The sequence below is a fragment of the Meriones unguiculatus genome, chromosome 21 (genome assembly GCF_030254825.1).
Source record: "Meriones unguiculatus strain TT.TT164.6M chromosome 21, Bangor_MerUng_6.1, whole genome shotgun sequence".
In the NCBI taxonomy this organism is placed as follows: domain Eukaryota; kingdom Metazoa; phylum Chordata; class Mammalia; order Rodentia; family Muridae; genus Meriones; species Meriones unguiculatus.
In genome coordinates, this window is record NC_083368.1 from 973,013 (window position 1) to 1,000,020 (window position 27,008).

A 27,008-nucleotide genomic window follows, 5' to 3' on the forward strand; every position below is an offset into this window, starting at 1 on the left:
AAAGCAAAGCACTACTTTGTAAACTAAGTCACATGTGTGTTGCTCGCTCAATTAGGAATACAAGAAAACTGAAAGGTGTTATCTCGCACTGTATGGCACAGAAACAAGTTTCCATGGAAAGAACAGAAACGCAAAGCACAACTTTGTAAACTAATTCACATACGTGTCGCCTGTTCAATTATTATAACAGGAAAACTGAAAAGTGATTTAACGCACTGTACAGCACAGGAACAAGTTTCGAACGAAAGAACAGAAAAGCAAAGCACTACTTTGTAAACTAAGTCACATGTGTGTTGCTCGCTCAATTAGGAATACAAGAAAACTGAAAGGTGTTATCTCGCACTGTATGGCACAGAAACAAGTTTCCATGGAAAGAACAGAAACGCAAAGCACAACTTTGTAAACTAATTCACATACATGTCGCCTGTACAATTATTATAACAGGAAAACTGAAAAGTGATATATCACATTGTACAGCACAGGAACAAGTTTCAAATGAAAGAACAAAAAAGAAAATCACTAATTTGTAAACTAAGTCACATGTGTGTCGCTCGCTCAATTAGGAATAAAGGAAAACTGAAAACTGATATATCAGACTGTACAGCACAGGAACAAGTTTCTAACGAAAGAACAGAAAAGCAAAGCAGTACTTTGTAAACTAAGTCACATGTGTGTGGCTCGCTCAATTAGGAATAAAGGAAAACTGAAAAGTGATATATCGGACTGTACAGCACAGGAACAAGTTTCCAATTAAAGAACAGAAAAGAAAAGCACTACTTTTAAACTGAATCACATGTGTGTCGTTCGCTCAATTAGGAATACAGGAAAACTGAAAAGTGATTATCACACTGTACAGCACAGAAACAAGTTTCCAACAGATGAACAGAAATGCAAAGCACTACTTTGTAAACTAAATCACATGTGTGTCGCTCGCTCAATTAGGAATACAGGAAAACTGAAATGTCTTATTTCCCACTGTACGGCTCAGAAACAAGTTTCCATCGAAAGAATAGAAACGCAAAGCACAACTTTGTAAACTAATTCAAATACGTGTCACCTGTTCAATTATTTTATCAGGAAAACTGAAAAGTGATATAACGCATTGTAAAGCACAGGAACAAGCTTCGAATGAAAAAACAGAAATGCAAAGCACTACTTTGTAAACTAAATCAGATGTGCGTAGCTCGCTCAATTAGGAATACAGGAAAACTGAAGAACAGAAACGCAAAGCACATCTTTGTAAACTAATTCACATACGTGTCACCCAATAATTATTATAACAGGAAAACTGAAAAGTGATGTATCACACTGTACAGCACAGAAACAAGTTTCCAACAGAAGAACAGAAACGCAAAGCACTACTTTGTAAACTAAATCACATGTCTGTCGCTCGCTCAACTAGGAATACAGGAAAAATGAAAAGTGATATATCGCACTGTACAGCACAGGAACAAGTTTCAAACGAAAGAACAGAAAAGAAAAGTACTACTTTTATTTTTTTTTCTTATTTTACAAATTTATTTAAATTGTAAGTTTTCCTATGATCTTTAAAACTAGCTGGATGTGGTGGCACACATTCATAATCCCAGCTCTTGTGTACCTGACTCAAGAGGGTCACTGAAAGTTCAAAGCCAGGCTGTAATTTATAGTGAGTTTCAGGATGACCTGTGCAATAGAGAGGGATTACTGTCTTTTTTTTAAATAATTTTTTTATTTTTTTTATCAGTTACATTTTATTAACTCTGTATCCTAGCCGTGTCCCCATCCCTCATTCCCGCCCAGTCACTCCCTCCCTCCCTCATCTCCACCGTGCCCCTTTCCAAGTCCACTGATGGGGGGACCTCTTCCCCATTCATCTGATGCCGCTTTATCAGGTATCTTCAGGACTGGATTCAAAGCCCTCCTCTGTGGCCTGACATGACTGCTCCTCCCTTCGGGGGTGGGGAGACCAAAGAGCCAGTAATTGAGTTACTGTTTTAAACGGACTCACATGTGTGTCGCTTGCTCAATTAGGAATACAGGAAAACTGAAGAGTGTTATCTCACACTGTACAGCACAGAAAAAAGTTTCCATCGAAAGGAATGAAACGAAAACCACAACTTTGTAAAATAATTCACATACGTGTCATCTGCTCAATTAGTATATCAGGAAAACTGAAAAGTGATATAACGCACTGTACAGCACAGGAACAAGATAAAAAACGAAAGAACAGAAAAGCAAAGCACTACTTTGTAAACTAAATCAGATGTGCGTAGCTCGCTCAATTAGGAATAAAAGAAAACTGAAAAGTAATATATCGGACTGTACAGGACAGGAACAAGTTTCCAACGAAAGAACAGAAAAGAAAAGCACTACTTTTAAACGAAATCACATGTGTGTCGTTCACTCAATTAGGAATACAGGAAAACTGAAAAGTGATTATCACACTGTATAGCACAGAAACAACTTTCAAACAGATGAACAAAAATGCAAAGCACTACTTTGTAAACTAAATCACATGTGTGTCGCTTGCTCAATTAGGAATACAGGAAAACTGAAAAGTGTTACCTCGCACTGTACGGCACAGAATCAAGTTTCCATTGAAAGAACAGAAACACAAAGCACAACTTTGTAAACTAAATCACATACGTGTCGCCCGTTCAATTATTCCAACAGGAAAACTGAAAAATGATATATCGCAGTGTACAGCACAGGAACAAGTTTCCAAAGAAAGAACAGAAAAGCAAAGTACTACTTTAAATGGAATCACATGTGTGTCGCTCACTCATTTAGGAATACAGGAAAACTGAAAAGTGTTCTCTCGCACTGTATGGCACAGAAACAAGTTTCCATCGAAAGAATAGAAACGCAAAGCACAACTTTGTAAACTAAATGACATACGTGTCGCCCGTTCAATTATTACAACAGGAAAACTGAAAAGTGATAGAACCATAACCGTAACCCTAACCCTAACCCTAACCCTAACATTAACCCCTAACCCTAACCCTAATCCTAACCCTAACCCCTAACCCTAACCCTAACCTTACCCTAAACCTAACCTTACCCTAACCCTAACCTTAACGCTAACCCTAACCCTAACCCTAACGTGTTCATAACAGGACCTGGTTTCAAACGAAAGACCATAAACCCAAAGCACTACTTGAAAAACTAAATCACATGTGTGTCACTCGCTCAATTAGGAATACAGGAAAATGCAAAAGTGATATAACGCACTGTACAGCACAGGAAGAAGTTTCAAACAAAGGAACAGAAAAGCAAAGCATTACTTTGTAAACTAATTCACATATGTGTCGCCTGTTCAATTATTATAACAGGAAAACTGAAAAGTGATATAACACACTGTACAGCAGAGGAACAAGTTTCGAATAAAAGGACAGAAAAGCAAAGCACTACTTTGTAAGCAAAATCACAGGTGTGTGGCTCACTCAATTAGAAATACAGGAAAACTGAAAAGTGATATATCAAACTATAAGGCAAAGAAACAAGTTTTCATCGAAAGAACAGAAACGCAAAGCACAACTCTGTAAATTAATTCACATACTTGTCGCCTGTTCAATTATAATAACAGGAAACCTGAAAACTGATATATCACTCTGTACAGCACAGAAACAAGTTTCCAACAGAAGAACAGAAACGCAAATCACTACATTATAAACTAAATCACATGTGTGTCACTCGCTCAATTAGGAATACAGGAAAACTGAAGTGATAAAACCATAACCCTAACCCTACCCCTAACCCTAGCCTAATGCTAACCCTAACCCTAACCCTAACTCTAACCCTAACCCTAACCCTAACCCTAATTTGTTCCTAACAGGAACAAAGAAAGAACATAAAGGCAAAGCACTACTTTGTAAACTAAATCACATGTGTGTCGCTCGCTCAATTAGGAATACAGGAAAACTATAAACTGATATATCGCACTGTACAGCACAGGAACAAGTTTCCAACGAAACAACAGAAAAGTATAGCACTACCTTGTAAACTAATTCACTTACGTGTTGACTGTTCAATTATTATAAATAAAGAAAAGTAATATATCACACTGTACAGCACAGAAACAAGTTTCCAACAGAAGAACAGACACGCAAAGCACTACTTTGTAAACTAAATCACAGGTGTGTTGCTCGCTCAATTAGGAATACAGGAAAACTGAAAAGTGATATTTCGAACTGTACGGCAAAGAAAAAAGTTTTCATCAAAAGAACAGAAACTCAAAGCACAACTTTGTAAACTAGTTCACATATGTTTCGCCCGTTCAATTATTATAACAGGAAAACTGAAAAGTGATATAACCCTAACCCTATCCCTAACCCTAATCCTAACCCGCTAACCCTAACCCTAACCCTAACCCTAACCCTACCCTTACACTAACCCTAACCCTAACCCTAACCTTAACTTGTTCCTAACAGGAACAAGTTTCCAACGAAAGAACGTAAACGCAAAGCACAACTTTGTAAACTAATTCACATGCGTATCGCCTGTTCAATTATTATAACAGGAAAACTAAAAAGTGATATATTGCACTGTACAGCACAGACACAAGTTTCCAACAGAAGAACAGAAACGCAAAGCACTACTTTGTAAACTAAATCACATGTGTGTCACTCGCTCAATTAGGAATACAGGAAAACTGAAAAGTGATATATCACACTGTACAGCACAGGAAAAAGTTTCCAACGAAAGAAAATAAAAGAAAAGCACTACTTTTAAATGGAAGCTCATGTGTGTTGCTCACTCAATTAGGAATACAGGAAAACTGAAAAGTGTTATCTCCCACTATATGGCACAGAAACAAGTTTCAAACGAAAGAACAGAAACGCAAAGCACAACTTTGTAAAGTAATTCACATACGTGTCGCACCTTCAATTATTATAACAGGAAAAATGAAAAGTGATAGAACCCTAACCGTAACCCTAACACTAACAATAACCCTAACTTTAAAACCCTAACCCTAACCGTAACCCTAATCCTAACCCCTAACCCTAACCCTAACCCTAACACTAACACTAACCTTACCATAAACCTAACCCTATCCCTGATCCTAACCCTAACTTGTTCCTAACAGGAACAGGTTTGCAATGAAAGAACATAAACCCAAAGCACTACTTTGTAAACTGAATCACATGTGTGTCACTCGCTCAATTAGGAATACAGGAAAACCAAAAAGTGTTATCTCGCACTGTACGGGACAGAAACAAGTTTCCAATGAAATAACAGAAACGCAAAGCACAACTTTTTAAATTAATTCACATACGTGTTGCCTGTTCAATTATTATAACAGGAAAACTGAGAAGTGTTATCTCACACTGTATGGCACAGAAACAAGTTTCCATCGAAAGATCAGAAAGGCAAAGCACAACTTTGTAAACAAATTCACATACGTGTCACCCGTTCAATTATTATAAGAGGAAAATTGAAAAGTGATATATCACACTGTACAGCACAGGAACAAGTTTCCAATGAAAGAACAGAAAAGCAAAGCACTACTTTGTAAACTGAATATCATGTGTGTCACTCGCTCAATTAGGAATATAGGAAAACTGAAAAGTGATATATCGCACTGTACAGCACAGGAACAAGTTGCGAGTGGAAGAACAGAAATTCAAAGCACAACTTTGTAAACTAAATCACATGTGTGTCGCTCGCCCCATTAGGAATATAGGAAAACTGAAAAGTGATATATCGAACTGTATGGCAAAGAAACAACTTTTCATCGAATGAACAGAAAAGCAAAGCACAACTTTATAAAATAATTCACATACGTGTCGCCTGTTCAATTATTATAACAGGAAAACTAAAAAGTGATAGAACCCTAACCCTAACCATAACCCCCTAACTCTAACCTTAACCCTAACCCTAACCCTAAATTGTTTGTAACAGGAACAACTTTCTAAACTAATTCACATACGTGTTGCCCATTCAATTATTATAACAGGAAAACTGAAAAGTGATAGAAACCTAACCGTAACCCTAACGCTAACCCTAACCATAACCCTAACCCTAACCTAAACCTAACCCTAACCCTAACCCTAACCCCTAACCCTAACCCTAACTTGTTCCTAACAGGAACTAGTTTCCAATGAAAGACCATAAACCCAAAGCACTACTTTGTAAACTAAATCAAATGTGTGTCACTCGCTCAATTAGGAATACAGGAAAACTGAAAAGTGATATAACGCACTGTACAGCAGGAGGAAGTTTTGAACAAAGGAACAGAAAAGCAAAGCATTACTTTGTAAACTAATTCACATATGTGTCGCCTGTTCAATTATTATAACAGGAAAACGGAAAGTGATATAACGCACTGTACATCACAGGAACAAGTTTCGAATAAAAGGACAGAAAAGCAAAGCACTACTTTGTTAGCAAAATCACAGGTGTGTCTCTCACTCAATTAGGAATACAGGAAAACTGAAAAGTGATATATCGAACTATAAGGCAAAGAAACAAGTTTTCATCGAAAGAACAGAAACGCAAAGCACAACTCTGTAAATTAATTCACATACTTGTCGCCTGTTCAATTATTATAACAGGAAACCTGAAAACTGATATATCACAGTGTACAGCACAGAAACAAGTTTCCAACAGAAGAACAGTAACGCAAAGCACTACTTTGTAAACTAAATCACATGTGTGTCACTCGCTCAATTAGGAATACAGGAAAACTGAAAAGTGATAAAACCATAACCCTAACCCTAACCCTAACCCTAGCCTAATGCTAACCCTAACCCTAACCCTAACGCTAACCCTAACCCTAACCCTAACCCTAACTTGTTCCTAACAGGAACAAATTTCCAACGAAAGAACATAAACGCAAAGGACTACTTTGTAAACTAAATCACTTATGTGTTGCCCGTTCAATTATTATAACAGGAAACCTGAAAAGTGATATATCACACTGTACAACACAGAAACAAGTTTCCAACAGAAGAACAGAAACGCAAAGCACTATTTGTAAACTAAATCACATGTGTGTCACTCGCTCAATTAGGAATACAGGAAAACTGAAAAGTGATATATCCCACTGTATAGCACAGGGAAAAGTTTCCAAAGAAAGAACAGGAAAGCAAAGCACTACTTTTAAACGGAATCACATGTATGTTGCTCGCTCAATTAGGAATAAAGGAAAACTGAAAAGTGTTATCTCGCACTGTATGGCAGACACAAGTTTCAAACGAAAAAACAGAAACGCAAAGCACAACTTTGTAAACTAATTCACATACATGTTGCCCGTTCAATTATTATAACAGGAAAACTGAAAAGTGATATATCACACTGTACAACACAGAAACAATTTTCCAACAGAAGAACCGACACGCAAAGCACTACTTTGTAAATTAAATCACATGTGTGTCGCTCGCTCAATTAGGAATACAGGAAAACTGAAAAGTGATATATCGAACTGTAAGGCAAAGAAACAAGTTTTCATCGAAAGAACAGAAACGCAAAGCACAACTCTGTAAACTAATTCACGCACGTGTCGCCTGTTCAATTATTATAACAGGAAAACTGAAAAGTGATATAACCCTCACCCTAACCCTAACCCTGACCCTATCACCCTACCCCTACCCCTAACCCTAACCCCTAACACTAACCCTAATACTAAACCTAACCCTAACCCTAACACTAACCCTACCCTAACCCTAATCCTAACTTTTTCCTAACAGGAACATGTTTCCAATGAAAGAACAAATGCAAAGCACTACATTGTAAACTAAATCACATGTGTGTCACTCGCTCAATTAGGAATACATGAAAACTGAGAAGTGATATATCGCACTCTACAGCACAGGAACAAGTTTTGAATGAAGGAACAGAAAAGCCAAGCACTACTTTTAAACGGAATCACATGAGCGTCGCTCGCTCAATTAGGAATTTAGGAAAACTGAATAGAGTTATCTCGCACAGTACGGTACAGAAACAAGTTTCCATCGAAAGAACAGGAACGCAAAGCACAACTTTGTAAACTAATTCACATACATGTCGCCCGTTCAATTATTATAACAGGAAAACTGAAAAGTGATATATCACACTGTATAGCACAGAAACAAGTTTCCGACAGAAGAACAAAAACGCAAAACACTACTTTGTAAACTAAATCACATGTGTGTCGCTGGCTCAATTAGGAATAAAGGAAATTGGAAATGTGGTATATCGCACTGTACAGCACAGGAACAAGTTTCCAACGAAAGAACAGAAAAGCAAAGCACTACTTTGTAAACTAATTCACATATGTGTCACCTCTTCAATTATTATAACAGGAAAACTGAAAAGTGATATAATGCACTGTACAGCACAGGAACAAGTTTCTAATGAAAGAACAGAAAGGCAAAGCACTACTTTGTAAACTATTTCACATACGTGTTTCCTGTTCAATTATTTTAACAGGAAAACTGAAAAGTGATATAATGCACTGTACAGCACAGGAACAAGTTTCGAACGAAAGAACAGAAAAGCAAAGCACTACTTTGTAAACTAGATCACATGTGTGTCGCTCGCTCAATTAGGAATACAGGAAAACTGAAAAGTGATATATCGAATTGTACTGCAAAGAAACAAGTTTTCATCAAAAGAACTGAAACACAACGCACAACTCTGTAAACTAATTCACATACGTGTCACCTGTTCAATTATTATAACAGGAAAATTGAAAAGTGATATAACCCTCACCCTAACCCTAACCCTAAATCTAACCCCCTAAACCTAACCCTAACTTGTTCCTTACAGGAACAAGTTTCCAACGAAAGAATATAAATGCAATGCACTACTTTGTAAACTAAATCACATGTGTGTCACTCGCTCAATTGGGAATACAGGAAAACAGAAAAGTAATATATCGCACTGTATAGCACAGGAACAAGTTTCCAATGAAAGAAAAGAAAATCAATGCACTACTTTGTAAAGTAATTCACATGTGTGTTGCTCGCTCAATTAGGAATACAGGAAAACTGAAAAGTGATATTTCGAACTGTAAGGCAAAGAAACAAGTTTTCATCGAAAGAACAGAAACTCAAAGCACAAGTCTGCAAACTAGTTCATATACGTGTCGCCTTTTCAATTATTATAACAGGAAAACTGAAAAGTGATATAACCCTCACCCTAACCTATAACCCTAACCCTAATCCTGACCCTGACCATGACCCTGACCCTGATCCTGACCCTGACCCTGACCCTAACCCTAACCCTAACCCTAACCCCCTAACCCTAACCCTAACCCTAAACCCCTAACCCTAACCCTAACTCTAACCCTAACCCTAACCCTAACCATACCCTAACCCTTACACTATCCCTAACCCTAACCCTAACCCTAACTTGTTCCCAGGAACAAGTTTCCAATGAAAGAACATAAACACAAAGCACTACTTTGTAAACTAAATCACATGTGTATTGCTCGCTCAATTAAGAATACAGGAAAACTGAAAAGTGATATATCACACTGTACAGCACAGGAACAAGTTTCCATCGAAAGAAAAGAAAAGCAAAGCACTAGTTTTAAACAGAATCACATGTGTGTCGCTCACTCAATTAGGAATACAGGAAAACTGAAAAGTGTTATCTCACAGTGTACAGCACAGAAACAAGTTTCCATCGAAAGAACAATCAGTTCCCATCATGTAGAAATATAAATTATCACCAATGCACAATTTTTATCTTTATTCTTTCAGAAAACACTCAAAGGTACCAGGTTCTTTTGTGTGGTCCGTAGCTTAATGTTGTAGACTAGCAACAAAATAATTATAAATTTAAAACTCTCTGAGTCATAGAGACCAGTGGGAAGTTTTATGTCCAGCCAAGTTTAGGTGTGTTCTTGTAACCCATGGTATATAAAAGGCTCATATGTATTTGCAGTTATATGTTTGTACACAAGATGTGAACTATCACTGATGTTCAAGTTTGCAGGTAAAGATGTGTGTGTGTGTGTGTGTATGTGTGTGTGTGTGTACTCGTGTGTGCATGCATGCATGTATGATCCAAAATCAGTCTTTCTGCTTTATATACTGTGCCCACTCTCTGGCCCCAGGACTAGAGCTTCAAATGATATTAAAAAAAAGAAAGCATGGAAGATAATAATAGTCTATAATATAAAATGTTTTTCTTTTAATATTGTTATTGTCTGAAATCTGTAACTTTGTCCTATATAGTTCCTGCCCTAAAAAATGAGACCAAACACAAGATAAACATTAGGTTTAGTGCAAAGAGAATCCTAGAAAAGATGTCATTTTCAATCATACCAGGAAGGCTATTATAATAAGTTATGGAGAGTAGATAGCAATGACATAATTGATTGCTACAGTTTAAGAACACTGGGGGGTGGGCAGAAGGGGCTGGTGTGATGGCTCAGCTGTTAAAAGCATGTCTGCTCTTCCAGAGGTCCTAAGTTCAATTCCCAGCAACCACATGGTGGCTCACAACCATCTATATACTGGAATCTGATGCCTTCTTCTGGTATGCCCATATACATGCAAATAGAGCACTCATATACAATAAATAAATAAAATCTTTAAAATTTAAACTTCAGAGAGTCACTCAGTGTTGGTCACATTATATATTCATAATTTTACCCATAAACAATTTGGAGTGTGTATTGAAAAGGTGCACACTTGAAAGATTTCATGTCACAAAAAGCCAAAGGGGTTTGGATTGGTGTGTAGACAGACCTTTGTAGGTGCTGGTCACAGCTTGGCTTTTTGTCACCTAGTAAGGTGGTAGTGTTTTGGGTTGTAGGCTCATGCTTTAGAAACCCAGCCTCTGACCTCTGTGCTATTGTGTTTGAGGTAGGGATAGTTAGATGAGGTCATGAGTGCTTCTCTGATGCTGTAAGACAATAAAGCCTCTGAGCTGCCTTCTTCCCTCTGTTACCATGTGTCATCCACCCTATGATGATGTAGTAAGGAGGCTCTTACAGGCTCTTCTTTTGGGCTTCTCAGCCTTGAAAGCCACAAGTTTTTAAGCAATGTACTAAAGCATGTGGTATTTAGTTACACTAACAGAAAACAGACTAAGACGCACACCAAGTGGTAGAATTGGAGAGGTATGTAATGTGCTTATGTGTTTCTTACTCTGAGAGGCACAGCTTACAGACAAAGGTTTAGGGGTTTCTGCAGTATTGTGTGTATTCAACCCTGGGCCTACCTCACACATGGCTTTTAAGGGACCATGAGCAAGTGATGAAATGATTCGGTGATTGTCAAGAGCCAGCTCAAGTGTCAACATACTCAAGGACACCCAAGTTACTCATGACTTGTTAGAGTGCTCTGAAGAAGATAATGAGCTTGTTGGAAAATTCTTACATGAGTCACACAGGCTTTCAAATGCTGCTTTTTGATTTAGAAGAACAGGGAGAAAAATCTCAACACGTTTAGAAAGGTTTGTGTTTCTTCCATCTTTTTCAAATCAGAGTTGAGTGTTGCTCAGACAAGCCCCTCTCCTTTGTGAGTTGACCTGCCCAGGCTTGCAGATGTGGCACACAGAGGTTTCAGGACAGGTGGGTCAGTATGACTGTTGTCCACAATGGAGAAGCAGCTGTACATTCTTTAGATACTGTCTCTGATGTCAGAGGTAACTCACTGAGGGTCATGGAGAAGAGGTCATATGCCCAGCTAAAAGCTTCCTTCCTGTATCTATCACCCTGAGCATGGGCCTGTTGAATCATAGCTCCCAAACATATCAACCATGCCACATTCTCACAGCGTCTGATGAAGCTGATGTGGCTGTGCACAGAATTGGCACAGTTCCCAGATTCATCTCTAGCATTCCACCTTCATTATTTCACTAGTCCAGACAGAATCTACAGCTTCTAGAAGAGTGCCATCTTCTGTATTAATTATACCACACTGTTTAATCTCCAACAATATACATATAATAATTAAAAGCGGTAGTTATAATTCTCCAAGCACATGAGGCTTAATTAAGGTGCAGGAGCCTCAGCCTTCAAAAGTCTGAATTAAAACAAGACACCCAATTAACAGACCACTGATTATCTGCAAAAGATAAAAGCAAAAGATAGCAAAAGGATTCACTCACCATCATACCTCCTTCAAAATTAAAAATAGTTGCATCCCATAATTTCTATGTGAAATATAACTTGCAAGAAATGAGTAAAGAAAGCAAATATGTTGGCATACTCATCATTTTTCCACAGCACCAGTGCCTTTGGTTTTCTTAGATGGGCTAGCTTGACCTTCTCACTCAGCCTTCTCATGCTAGCAAGTTCTAAAAATATTTTCTTGTTGAAGAAAACATTTCAGCATTCCCTGCCAAAGTACCCTATTCCTGCCTTCCTTTGTAAGTAACTTCCCACAGTCCCCAAATGCCCAGTTTCCTTTCCTCCTTCACCATACATTCCCTCAGCACCTCATAAAGCAGTTGCCATTGAAGTATGTGCTTCAATATCTGCTGATGATTTATGGTTGAAATTGCAGTTAAAAATGCGGCTGTTGGTATCAGACAGAACTGAATTCAAATCATAGTTAATTAGTTACCAGATTTTTTGACTTCCATAAACAGTTTGGCTTCTCCCTATGAGAAAACATACTGATTGCTACCTCAGGAATTATTCCAAAAACAGACCTCATCATTGGCACAAGGCCTGTCCAGCATGAACATGTATGTTCTTAACTAGACCACAGTTATCATTCCAGGAGTCTTTGGGTCTGACTGCCAAGAGATGACAGTGGTTTTATCAGAAGGAAACAATATCTTTGAGTCCACTCTAGGTACAAGGATAGACCTCTTGGAGTGAGTCTAAGTGTTCCTGGTTAGATAAGTCCTCCGCCATTGTATAGCCTTGTGTCTGTTCATCAAGAAAAAAAAGGTTTTTTTTGTTTTTTTTGTTTTTTTTTTTTTTTTTTTTTTTTTTTTGGTGGGGAAGAATAGACCATTACATGGACCTCATGAATAAAGACTAATGTATATATATTTTTTTTCTTTTTACTTTTTCCCAAACAGGGTTTTTCTGTGTATCGTTGGCTGTCCTGGACTCTTTGTAGACCAGCCTGGGCTTGATCGCCTAGAGATCCACCTGCTTCTGTCTCCCTGAGTGCTGGGATTATAGGCGTGCACCACCAACTAATGTGCTTTCTAAGAGCATGGTGGTGAAAACCAGAAGTACCCAAAAGATCCATTCCATTTTACAACAGAGTCAAGACTTCTCAAGTGTAGGAACCCCACCAGCCCCACATGAGAGTTGGCAGAAATGTAGTCTTGGCCTCACTCCATGCTCATGACTGAGAATATCTGGCAGTGGCCTATGTCTCACCAGAGCCCTATGCTGGCCTCCAACATTTGAAAATGTGCTTCTCAGATAGTCTTTAAACCCCGAGAATCCATGAATTACCATACTGCTCTGGGGCATCCTGACACACCCTGGATGATGTCTGTGGCTGTGTATTTCCATACTACTTGGCCTGACTTGGATGTTCCACCTACTTGGATGTTCAGGACATGATAACCTCAGACTGGAGATGTGGCTTTATGGCTGGCACCATGGCATCAATGGGATTAGTTTCATTAGAATTACTCCTCCCCGTGATTCCACTTATTTCAACATGACTTACTAGCTGAGCATTTAGTGATTGTCCTTTTGAGTGTAAATTATCATAATTAATAAGAACTGCCTTCATCCTATTTTTCTGTTTTTGTTGGGTAAGAAATAGAGAAAAGAACATTCAAGACTTCTTTGAAAAATCAGGCAGATTTAGAATAATTATCTTGTTTGTTTATGTTTATGTATTTAGTTGTGTTCTATTTTCTATATTGCAAGAGCTATAAGACTAAGGGCCTAGTGAGGACATTTCCTGGCACAGAATGAGCATTTTGGTTGCCATATTTATTGGTTGAGTGCCATATTAGAAGACTCTGGTGTGTTTCTATATGACAAGTGGTATGAAATTCTTTTTCTTTTTTTCAGCCCTTTTTGGGGGAAATTAAAACTGGAAAAATGAAGCCTTGTGATGTAGGACTCCACAGTGTCAATCTAAGCACCTTTCTTGTCTTAACTTCTAGATGTGACATTTCTTCTTTACAGCTGATCTTACCTGCTCTTTTCTCAAACAACTATAAGATTATCTTGCAAGGGATTAGTGAAGAAATCATGGAATTCAAATTTAAATTTGGCTTTCTTCTCTCTCTCATAGAGGAAGCCTGCAGAAAGCACAGGTGTGCATTCGTGATCGTCCCAAACATAAAGCCTTTTTAGAACCTGTAAGGGGTAATGTTCTTTTTTTTTGATTTTCCCCTTCATTTGCCTTTGAGTATTTATTTTAAAATCATGACTACCCTAAGAGAAAAGTGTATCAAGAATAAAATTAGAAAAGCCAAAATAAATGAATGAACTTACAAAAATAAAAATAATAAGAAGAAATGCAAATAGCCAGAGAACAAGAATGACTATTCAACGCCTTTAGCAATCAAGGAATTTCAGATTAAAATAATGTTTTGAATATTAGTCTGGAAAAAAGACAATCTGAGAAGAAAAGACATAATTGCCCTAAGTGTAAATTGTTCCTCCCTGGACCAGTGTGGCAAAATTAATCAGCCTTAAAATTATAGCTGGGTCTAGTGGCTCAGATCCCTAACCTCAGCACTTGAGAGGTAGCAGCAGGCAATCTCTGTGAGTTCCAGGCTAGCCAGGAATACACAGTGAGACCTTGTTTCAACAGAACAAAACAAAGTAAGAAACAAAAAAAAACTTATTTCCGGAAATATGCTTTTTTAAAATGTCTTTTGTTTTAATGCTAGCTGTTGAACCCAAGTTCTCCTAGCCCTTGCTCTACCAGCAAGCTATACTTCTGCCCCTGAGAATTTACTTTAATAAAATATAATTAAATTTAAATGAAATTTAGCTGTAAAAAGAAGTGAAACACTGGGGTAGAGCAGCAGACTGTCAGCTGTCAGCTGAGTGACCAATAAGAATAAAGCCATGACACATGGTCTGATACAATCGTATAATTTTACAGAAGGTTTTACATATGGAAGACACCAGAGATGAGCCAAGCGAAACAATATAGCAATGAAAAAGATGTTTATTAATCACTGTATAAAAATAATCTACATATTTGGAGAAAAGGAGCTAGATGAGAGATAAGAGCACATAGATAAAGTTTAAAGGCAGTTAATTGTGGGTTAGTAGACTGTGGTTGTCCTTAATTTTTTTTTATTTATTCATGGTCTCTGACTTTCCTATGTTGAATATACATACTTTTATGCTAAAAGTTTATGTGCTTTGTTTAAAATATAAAGGTTTGGAGTTGGATATGACAGCTCAAACCTGTAATCTCAGCATTCAGGACAAGTTTAACCAGCTTGGGTTATACTTGTGGAACTGTGTCTCAAGGCACAGAGAAACAAAACAATGCCAAAAAAGAAAAGAAACATCTTGCTTTGAGGTTTCTCTAGGCAAGACCACTGGAGTGAGTGAAAAGGAAATAAGTTAGCACTCTCCACAAGAAGATTCTAGGCTGGCTAGGTGCATGTGGGCAGATATTTGCATGTAGGGTAGATGAAATGAAGACACAGCATTCAGCAAACTGCTTTGAACCCCTCAGGGATCATAGAAAGCAGAGGTGATCCGAGAAAGAGGGGGAAATAGAATTCAGACTGAGGCTAGACCAGCCAGCCTATCCCAGGGAGTCTGGAGAGCATGAGGTGGGTTTTCCTGCACCATTCCGCTCCCAGCAATAAGGAATCTTCCTGCAGTGCTGAGGTACCAGTTTCATCATTGGAGATAAGCAAATTGGGCTTTTCTGTGTAGCCCAACATGCCCATAACAGTACACAGCACCCATGCTGATCTCTATTGACTCCATGGGGAGTCTAATGGGATGACAGGGAATAGCTACATACCATAAGGGAATAGATACCTACTCTATAAGGGAGTCACTACATACTGTATGAGGGAATAGACACATACTATAAGGGAATAGATAACATATTGTGTAAGGAGTGACCATAGGACAGAGCCCAAAGTGGTCAGGTGATGACAGCCAAGTGAGATTAACGCAACGCTCTGGAGTACTAAGATAAGTTTTAGAAATGTCCTTCTTTGGCATGGGGGTGCCTCAGTGTAGTGTGTGCTTAGTGTGTGTTTGATCTCTATCACCATCACTGCTCATGGAAAGCCTTCACTCTACTGCAGTTCCTTTAGTGACATCACCTGACTGGCAGAATATTTTGCTTCTAAAAATTGTCCCTGTGTGTGTATTGGGGGAGCGGGGGATGGCTGTCAAAAAAGTGGGAAGTAGGAAGGTGAACAGAAAAAAAAGACCTAATAATCAAATCAGATAAAGACATGGTTCACTTAGATTTACTCTTAATAAAAAGACGTGAGTAAATTTTTTTTTCAGCCGTAGAATTCTGTAAGCAGAAATATGTAGCTTGTCACACTGCAAAATAGGCAAATCCAAAACTTTACCATTGACAAATAATGTGTCATCGAGGGACTCTTACTTTAGTGTACAAGCATGTGTGCGTGCATGGGTGCATATGTATGTGTGTGGCGTGTGAGTGTTTTGAGCCAGGGTCTCATGTACTGGCCAAGGCTGGTCTCTGTTACAAGGATGACCCGGAACTCTAGATCCTCTTGTCTTTACCTCCCGAGTGCAGGGATTAGAGGCCTGTGCCTCTCCTCCTGGCTACCACCCTGCTAAGCCCTTTTTCTCTTTCACTGTCATAGCTGACTACAAGGAGAGCTTCAACACCATTGGAAACATTGAAGAGATCGCGTACAATGCTGTTTCCTTCACCTGGGATGTGAATGAAGAGGCAAAGGTTAGTGAAACCTACCATGGCTCTTAATGAATGAAGACTCTTGTTCAAAACCCTGTGTAGTGTTTTCCTAGAAACTTGAGTCAAAAAGAAGAAAATGAGCATGGTCCCTTTCTTATTTTATTTATTTATTTAGTTATTTGTTTATCTATCATCTGTGTATCTATCTATGTATCTGTATGTATGTATGTATCTGTCTGTCTATTTTGGGTTTTAAAGACTGAGTTTCTCTGTGTAACAGCCTTGGTTCTCCTGGAACTCTCTTTGTAGACCAGGCCAGCCTTGAATTCACAAAGATTCAACTGCCTCTTCCTCCCAAGCACTGGGGCCCTGCTATATTCCCTTTTAGAGGATTCATGCCTTTGTCCTTTTGTTGTGGGGTGTGAGCTTCTGCTCTGAAAAAATGTGATGAGCTGCCATGTTGCCCCTCCTCAGTTCTTCAGGCCACATGTTCCAGTCTAGAACTTGCATCTAACACTTGGAGTCTCGTAAGCCCCCGGCTTCTCTATGCCACCATCAGGAAGCTTGTATCTTCACAGTAGCGACATACAGCTTCAGTAGGTGAAGGAGCAGAGCTCCAGAAGTAGGGCTTCCAATCACCTTCACCACGATGACTTTGAAACACTTCTTTGTTGACTGACCCTCTTCTGTTTCTTTGGGTGTAAGTGTAGCTGAGACATGCAGGGGTAAGTAATGTCTCTGACAAACAGGCATCAAGGACAGATGCCTGCCCTACCTTGGTTTGGATAAGGAAGTGTTTCCACAGATAGCCCTGTTTGCTCTCTAGCCACAGGTCTGTTTTGAAGGCCCCAAAGCTCATTCTGGGTCTCAGTGTCTTATTCTTCAGCCTCATTTTGCACTTAAAGGATGTTTCAGATAAAACCTAAGCTTGTTTTCTGCTTCAGTTGTGTACCTGTGTACCGGCTGGAGAGTGTTAGAAGACTTTGTCTTTCATCTCAGGAGGAGGTCAATGTAAACAAGGCTGTCAATGCTTCATTGTCCTCAGCGGGAAGGCTGGGTGAGAGAGGAAACTGGCTGGGAGTTTACAAGCAGGCTTTCCAGAAGAAAATGAATTGCTCAGTGTCTCATTCCGCTCATGTATAAAACAATGTAGGTGAAACTGGCTTTAGGCCCAAGAAAGCTGACCCAAATGGGCATTCAGTGACAAGTCAGCCGTGCAGCCTGGAGAATGTTCCAGAGAAGGGAACAGGCCCTACTACAAGATGCTTCACACAGAACTTCAGGCAAAATGTGTCTCTGGCATGCCTGCACACACCATGTGCTCTTGGCTGCCTGAGACCTCTCCAACTCTCTCCCTACTCCTGAGACTGTCACAGCTTACTGAGGTTGTCTGCGCCATTCCACGGCTCCTGCCACCTATCTTTCTTTAGCCTGTGCTGGCCCCTGCTCTTTATGTTTCTCTTTGAGGCTAGACTATTGCACAAAAGGGGTTTGTGTTAGGGCACAGTACTGGGATGTGCTGGAATCTCTGGCAGTCAAAACAAATGTCTCTACAGGCATCTTACTAGGTTTTGGGGGATATCGATCCAGCAAGGGATCCAGTAACCAATCAGCAGTGTGACCAGGGGGAGGCCATATCCACTTCATGGTTACTGAGAAGAAAAATGGGATTTTGCCACAGAAGATGTCCTAGAGTCTTAAAGCTAGCTCTAAACATGCACCACAGTCCTCTCCGTATTTTCAGTATTACAGTCTGCTGTAATGGATGGTAGAGACAAGTGAGTTAAGGGCTGTTTCAGTAGGGACCTTTGAAAGAGAAGTGGACATCCCAAGAGACAGGCTCCATGGAAGCTGATGGAATAGTTGATTTGGGGCTACACTAGCTGATCTTGCAGCCAGTTCATTCTACACCACTCACTTGCCATATACAAGTGCTCACTTTATGTATGCATGGATGGATACATGTATGTCTGTGTGCATGAGTGTGCACATGTGTGCCTGTCTGTATGTGAGTTTGCACATATGTGCACAGGTATACTTCTAGGCACACATACTGGTTTTCTGTAGACATTGGCAAATGGTCTTGGACAATATTTTATGATACTTCCTGCAGTAGTGTTTGTTTTATTTCCTTAATACCTATTTTTAGTGAATGTCTTTTGTTTTAAGTGATAAGTAAGCTTTTTAATGTTACAAATGGTTATTACTGATTTTATAGTAAGTAGACTGCAAAAGAAACACTAGGATAGCAGTTGTGGGAAAGACTGTCAGCTAAACAGGGAGGATTGGTGATATCATACAGAAAATGTTTTCTTTTCGGGGGTTGCTGTTACGTTTATACCCAACAGATATCTGCAGGCTTCAGGAGGGGGTCTCAGCAGCTCAGTCTATTTCACAGGATGTTTGGGATTTTTTTTTGGTGGCCAGAAAACACAGACCTATGGTCCACAAAGCACATGTGTTAATATTGTGCATTTATGAATTATTCTAAATTTTAACATTTTCACCCATGTTTAAAAATAAAGAGTTTTTAGTTTGTTTGTAACATTTTTTTTGGAGATAGGGTCTCCCTGTGCTACCTTCTGGGGTGTGGGATTATAGGCCTAAACTATAATACCAGGCTTCATCATTATCATCATTATCACTATTGTTGTTTTTATCATTATTATTATTGTTATTATTATTATTATTATTATTATTATATGCAGGTTTTTGAATTATTTTGATAATTAAGAATTCTAGAGGCACTGGGCCTAAGTTTGCAAGGTTGTAAGTGGCTTTCATGATGAGTGACATTATCCTTAGTGCTACTCTGTTCTGGAACTTTCTCTGCCCAGCCCTGGGTATACATTTGAATTTTTACGCACTATGGCATCCACCCGAGGTTCAGGTCTTTGCTAGCTACCACTGTTGGGAGGTAGCAACACAATGAGATTTAAAATGTTTCTCATGTGTATGTGCCAAGTACTTTACCCACTGGGCCTTCTCCTTAGCCCCTCTTCTAATGTTGTGTTTATTGTTTGTGTGTGCGCACACTCCTGTGTGGTCCTTAAAATTGACCCCAGGACTTCCCATGTGCTAGGCAAGTGCTCTGCGTCTGAGGACCTTACACAGCCCTGCCTCTTAGCCCTGCATCTATCTTTCCTCTGGAGCAAGCAGGAGAAAGGAGAGGACACCAACACTGAGTTATTTAGCTTCCTTTAGTAATGAACAACATTTGGCCAGGAATGTGCTCAAGTTCTGTGGTGGTCCCAGGCTCTGGCCATGGTCCCAAGCTGGCTGCCTGCTTCAGGCCTAGTGGCTGCAAGGTTCCACCTCTCAGAGCCGGTTTTTCCGGTTGTGCCACAGTGGCTTTCTGTTAGGTGACTCAAGCAGGCTAAACAGTCTTGGACAGGACCTGTTCCCCTCGGGGTCTGTGCAGTCTGGAGGACCATGCACTGTGCATTGTCTCAGGTTCTTGGTGTGTAGATGGTGGAGTTCTGAGTGTCCCCACTGTCCCCACAGGTGGGCATGGGTCCTGGCCAGTGCAGCAGAAGGCACCTGCAGTGAGGTACAGCTGTGGCCTAGACCTGGCACCAGAGTTTCCAGCATTTGTGTTTATTTTTTCTGGGGACAGGGGTGGTTTTTAAGCCAAGCTGTGTGGCCCAGACTGGCTCAGAACTCACAGCAATCCTCCTGTCTCAGCCTTCCAAATGCTGGTATTACAGGCATTGCCGGCTTCCAGCATCTCATGTCCCCTTCCTCAGTTTTATTTGCTGAGCTGTGGAATGGTGGGGAGTCAGGGTAAACACTCCACAGATGCCTGAGGTCCCACCCAGAGGGTTATGATGGGACAGCTTCTGAGCCTTACTTTCTCACATGACTCTCACCTGCAGGGCATTCCGATTTTAAGTTTCTCTTTAAAGTCAAACACTGGTACTAGAAAGCAGGTTTGCCAAGCACAAATCTCCAAGATGGTGATTTTTCACACAAGACTGTTGAGTCATTCAAGAGTAGTGAGCTTGGAGTACTGGTTCAGAGCATCTCTGCGATGGTGACATCACCCACACGGTGCAGCCCTAACTGCAGCTCTTTCTCAGGTTTCCAGGGAGAGTTCAAATGCCCCATGCCTCTTCAGTGTTGCTCTCTCTTCCATAGTGATTCCAAGGTTAACCTAGTCCCTGAGTGCTAGGATGTCTGTCATGGAGACCATACAGGAGACCAGCGTGAGCATTAGAGTGCTGCAGAATTCCTTGCACTCTTTGCCTTGTTACTATATTAGGAGACCAGCACACTACACCCTTTGTTTTGTGTTTGCGCCTTCCTACTCTAGCAAATGCTAGGATGAGGGAGGTCACCCCCTCCCCAGTCTTTAAAAAAAATCCCTCTTCAGCCAATATTTTAATTCAGTAAAAAATATTTCTCAATAGGGATTGAGCATAGCAAAAGTCCTCCCTCTTGATTAGTTTCTTTAGGTGTACAGATTTTGGTAGGTTTATCCTATATTATATGTCTATATGAGTGCAATCCCTATCCAGAAAGGCAAAGAGGATGAACATCAGAAGAAGGAGAAAAGAGACCTCTGAAAGGCTCTGCCCTGTACACTATCAAAGCAGATACTGAGACTTATTGCCAACCTTTGGGCAGAGTGCAGGGAATCTTATGAAGGAAGTGGGAGACAGTAAGATCTGGAGAGGACAGGAGCTCCACAAGGAGAGCAACAGAACCAAAAAATCTGAGCACAGAGGTCTTTCCTGAGACATACTCCAACCAAGGACCATGCATGGAGATTACCTAAGACCCCTACACAGATAATAGCCCATGGCAGTTCAGTGTCCAAGTGGAGTTCCATAGTAATAGGAACAGGGACTGTCTCTGACATGAACTGATTGGCCTGCTCTTTGATCATCTCCTCCTGAGTGGGGAGCAGCCTTACCAGGCCACAGAAGAAGACAATGCAGTCACTCCTGATGAGACCTAATAGAATAGGATCAGAAGGAAGGAAAAGAAGACCTCCCCTAAGAGTGGACTTGGGGAGGGGCATGCATGCAGAGGGGGGAGGAAGGGAGGGATTGGGACAGAAGGAGGGGGGGAACCACAGGAGGGATACAAAATAAATAAAGTGTAATTAATAAAGAATTAAAAAATATTTCTCCTTCACCACCACTAAAGACGAGTCTATTACATCTTTCTTTAGAAAAATTTTTGCTTACTGTCTATTATTATTATTAATGTGTCTCTCTGTGTGAGCCTGGGTGCACAGGAGTGAGGACATGCATGTAGAGCTCAGAGGACACTTTCCCAGAGTTGTATCTCTCTTTGTACCTTGCTCTGAGTCAGGGTCTCTTGTCTCTGTCACCCTCCACAGTCCAGGCAGGAGGACATAAACTTCCTGTCTCTGCGTCCCATCTCTCAGGAGGACTGTGGGATTACAGACACTCCAGCATCCCTAACTCCCTATCTAGGTTGTGGGAACAGGTCTCAGATTGCCAAGCTTGTGTGGCAAGTACTTTTGCCCACTAAGACATCTTGTTGGCCTTTCTTTTGACAAGTCTTAAAGAAAAACCTGCCAGGCTGTGGTGGCACATGCCTTTAATCCCAGTACTGGGGAGGTAGAGGCAGACCGATATATTTATGAGTTTGACAGAGCTAGTTCCAGGAGAGCCAGGGCTAAATGGTGAAACCCCATCTTGAAACAAACAAACAAAAGCAACCTAAAATAATTCAGTAATATTAAGCTGGCATAGTAGGGTATTCTTTGCTGCCTTTGGATTTAGCGTCTCTGCCTGTCAGGGTAGAACAAGGCTTCCTGTTTGATGCTGTCTGTCCTGTTTGCCTGAATACCTTCCACTAGCTGCAATTAAGGACTTGATGTGTCCCATTCATCCCTTTATTATTAGATTACCAGTGAATGTTCTTCCAGTCTCAGGAAGAGAGTTTCAGAAACATGTCTGTATCAACGGATGTTTAGGATGCAACTGGATGTACAGGGCTAAGAGATGTCATGGAGGACATTTCTCTGCATCTCAACTTCCAATTTGCATCCCAGTCCTGCAAGATTAGGTAGATGGAAGGGCGGATGCTACCCTCAGGCTCCTGTCCTACCCATCCTCATGGAAGCAAATCATCCATTACAATGAGACCAAAAAAAGTGCTATAATTTTCCTTTTCCAATAATTGCAGAGTGCAAATTACATGGGCCTAGGAGGGAAGATGGGCATCAGCTTCGCCTCCTCAGCAAAGCGGATTAAATGACTCTTCCTGCTTGGCCACAGGCCCCATGTTTAACATCCTCAGCCCCACAGCAGCTGGCCCCCAGAAAAGCTGGTGTGCTGTTTTAACACTTCAGAGCCCAGAGCTTTCCTTATCCTTATGCCCTGGAGCATTACTTGTTTGTATCATAAAAACCATTGTTAATCCCATCACTCAGGAGGCAGAGGCCAGGTGGATCTCTGTGGTTTGAGTCCAGCCTGGTCCACATAGTGAGTTTCAGGATAGCCAGGACTACACAGAGAAAAACCAAAAAGAACTACCACCACCAACAATAACAAAACCTGTCTTGAAAAACCAAAAAGAACTACCACCACCAACAATAACAAAACCCCAAACCATTGACCAGAATGGACGTAGCTACTACTTCAGATATTTTGCTCTCTTCAGCTGAGTGCTTGTATGTGTGTAGACTAACTTGACATCAACAATCTCTGCTGAATGTGTGTGTACGTGCCCACTCACACATGCGTGCTCTGAATAGCCTAACATTAGCGGGTCTTTCTACTCTGTACACACTAAAGAGCAGCATTTCCCAAGACTGCAGTTCTGAGGTATTTAACTGGGTTCTTTCTACCTTTACACATTTATTCTCTATCTACTCACCTCTCTAGCTCTTTCTCTGGTATCCTGAAATTTATTTTCACATTTATGGGCTTGTGTTTTTCTTTTATACTTTTTTCCTGTCATGAATAATAGAGACTTTTTGTTCTTTTCCTTTTGTTCAAAACCATGCAAGAGGCCCAGCATGTAACACACAAACAAAACTAAGATGGAGATTATTTTCAGAGAAGATGAAGGTATGTGCAACTTAAGCAATCAAATAAGCAAACACACTGCAAGTTGTTCTGACCTTCACACACACCCCACAGGAGAGAGAGGAGGAGGAGGAATGGAGAGAGAGAGAGGATTTAGAATAAAAAGTTGACTGTAAGCTTGTACCTGTAGAAACCCATCAGGTGATTATGGCCATGGCATGCTGACATTTCCCCTGAGCCCTGCTTCCTTACTAGTCTACTTCTAATTAATGTTAAGTATCTGAGTTTGCTCTAATATTTAAAAGATGTCATCTAAAGCTGAGGCTGTTTTTTGAGGAGTGGTTGTTGAGATGGCTGGCTGATGACAACTGAAGATAAGAGGTCTTCATCCATCTGTAAATCTCTCTCTGAGGAAGACAAAAGCCAATGGGAAGCAGTGCCTAGCAGCACCTGTACTATAGGGCAAGTAGGCAGAGTCAGTGTGTAGAGATCTGAGGACCTGTGTCCTGTAGAGCAACTTCCCTTGTCTCTCCTCCTGTGTGTTGGTTTCTTCCTTCAGGTGCTCCTCTCTCAAGGTGCAGCTAGTGGTGAGCAAGCCCTGCCCAGTCCCTGCATGTGAGCCAGGAATGGACAGTACAGTCCCTCTGAGTTTAAGAGACAGCTTGTTAACAGAGCAGGTCTGTGATGGCAGTGACATTTCACTACAAGAAAGCAGTGAATTGGGGAGAACAGAATTTTTTAATCTTGTACAACTTTATAGTTACTTTAGGTGAGTGAGATTATGCTAATTAAAAGCTATCCTTAAACTCAGTACCTATCATGTCTCAGGTTTGCTATTTCTTTTCTTCCTCCTCCTCTTTCACTTTTTCATTTTAATTTTTATTTGGGTGTGTGTGTTTGTATGCATTTCCCATAGAGGCCAAAAGAGGCTGTCAGATTCCCCTTGAACTGGAGTTATAGGCAGTTGTAAACTTCCAAACATGGGTGCTAGGAACCAAGTTTGGATCCTCTGGAAGAACACTGAATGCACTTACTTGCTGAATCATTTTTCCAGCCTCATCTAGCTGTCTCTTTTCCAGTATTTCTTTTTTCATCTGAGATGTCTAACAGGTGCTGTTGTTGAGTCAAGCTTTCATATAGCAGAGGCTGGCTGTGATCTCTTGATAATCCTGCCACCATTGCCCAGTGCTGGAATTACAGGCTTTTGCAATCACACCCTGCTTCATTGGTGCTCTGTGTCAAGTACAGCGCTCTTAGAAAGCTAAACTTCTGGGTCTGGAGATGACTTAGTGGTTAAGAGCACTAGTCTTGTAGAGGACCCAAGTTCTATTTCCAGCACTCACATGGTGGCTCACAACCATCTGTGACTCCAGCTTTGAAGGGTCTGATGCTTCTAAACTCATAGAGCCTGGGCCATGCAAATGGTATACATACATACATACACACACACACACCACATACACACACCACGCACACACACGCAAAACACTTCTGTTCATAGAATAAAATGCATAAATCTGAAAAGTAATTTACAAAAATCTAAATTTGGTAGTCATGGTGTACCTTCCTAGGGCATGCTTCTAAATGGACTCTCCCTTGAACTCTTCCTTGAACTCCTGGACACCAGAGGAGGGGACAAGATGTGCAAACATTGGTTTTTAGAATGCACAGAGAGAGCGAATGGACTGCCTAAAGGATGCCATAGTTCCGGGTGAGCAAGGTTCATAACTTTGCTGGCTCCCTACCCCACAGCATCAACAGGAAGTTGATGCCTTTTCTTAGGGAGCTTCTACGGCAGTTAAAAGATAAAGCCGTTTGTGCAGAAGTTACCATTCACTTAGACTAAGTTAGTATTTTGCTTAACTTAGGCCAATTTTAAGCAGGTTATCTGATAGAGAATATTATAGGGCATCCCATGGTCTCAAAAGTAAAGAGAGCACTGGGAGAGGCTCCTGGGAGAGGTCTCAGAAGGATTGAGTTACACACAGCAGAGCAGGGCAAATGGCGTTTTTCTGTGTTTGCTGGGGCGTGGTGTGGGCAGAGGGAGCTTTAAAAGGGAAAGACAAACATTTGCTGGAGTCTGTGGTATTGAACTTAAACAAAGCCTTGCCTTTGTTCCTCTTTTATAAGGTAAGGGCTGACAGGAAAACTGGAGCTAATGCTTGTGAACAAGGAGTAATCTTTGGATGGCATCTCACCGAAGATATCAGTTGATCTTTTGTTAGTGTGGAGCAGCCATGGTCTCTGCCCTGCATTCTACTTACGGCTCTGAACTTCACAGCTATAAGCTATTGTGTTGTGCAGAGAATTGGATTACACACTTGGATTTCATGACATAATGGTGTGTGCCTGTGTGCACAATGACTAATATTTGTTCAGCAATTACTATATATCAGGCACCCTGCTAGGCCTTTATACGTATTATCCAATTATTCGTGTTTCTAAGCAGGTGACAGCTTTCATCTGAGGAGTGAGTTGAAGTTAGTAGCTTACCTCAGTAACACAGCAAATGCACAACAGAGCCAACCAAGTCTAGGCTGAGCACAGTCCTTCCATAGTGCTGGTCTATGTTGGAAGGACTGTGAAGGGACATCTCCACTCTCACGGCCAGGGAGACAAGGGTGTATTTGAGGCAGCAGATGAGATACCAGTTTTGAGAGATGGGATTCCTGGCCAGGCACAGGTCCTGCTCTCAGAGAAGCTAAGACAGGCCTGGAACTAAGGTGAACTTCCAAGACTCTTGCCTCCACCTCCCAGCACTGGTATCACAGGCAGGAACCACTGAGGCATGGCTTTTTCTTCTCCACTTTCAGCTGGAGAAAACAACTTAAGCAGCAAATTTATGTTCCTGTGTACAGTTGTATACAAAAACCACACAGACATTCACAGTGGCATTGGTTATAAACTAAAAGCTGGAAACAGCCTAATTGGGGGGCGGGATTTCTCATTCTATATGTAAGCATTTTTAAAGAGACACAGCTATCAGATTTCATCATTATGTGGGAAAAGTGAGAATTGGGAATATGTGTTCTCTTCTGCCCTTTGCAGAATAGGACAGAACTCACATTTGCATAGTACACTGAGGTACTTGACTGGGGAGCAAGGGTGGGAGAGTGTTTGCAGTTTTGCTTTTGGTGCCTTTTGAGTTTTGTATTGGATTAGAGCATTACAAAGTTTTTAGATCTGGGGATGTGGCTAAGTTGCTAGGCTGCTCACCTAGTATGTGCAAAGCCCAGGTTTTGATCACCAGCCACACACATACCAGGAATATATG

General features: G+C 40.6%; 1 protein-coding gene across 1 annotated transcript in view; it reads left to right on the top strand.

Annotated features, from left to right (window-relative positions):
• The first annotated feature begins 15,643 nt into the window (after window positions 1–15,643).
• LOC132649765 (grainyhead-like protein 2 homolog) overlaps window positions 15,644–27,008 on the top strand; it is a 28,621-nt gene continuing 17,256 nt past the window's right edge. The window contains exons 1-2 of the mRNA XM_060374200.1: window positions 15,644–15,706; window positions 16,605–16,769. Coding sequence (XP_060230183.1) covers window positions 15,644–15,706; window positions 16,605–16,769 — 228 coding nt within the window. The remainder of the gene's footprint in view (window positions 15,707–16,604; window positions 16,770–27,008) is intronic.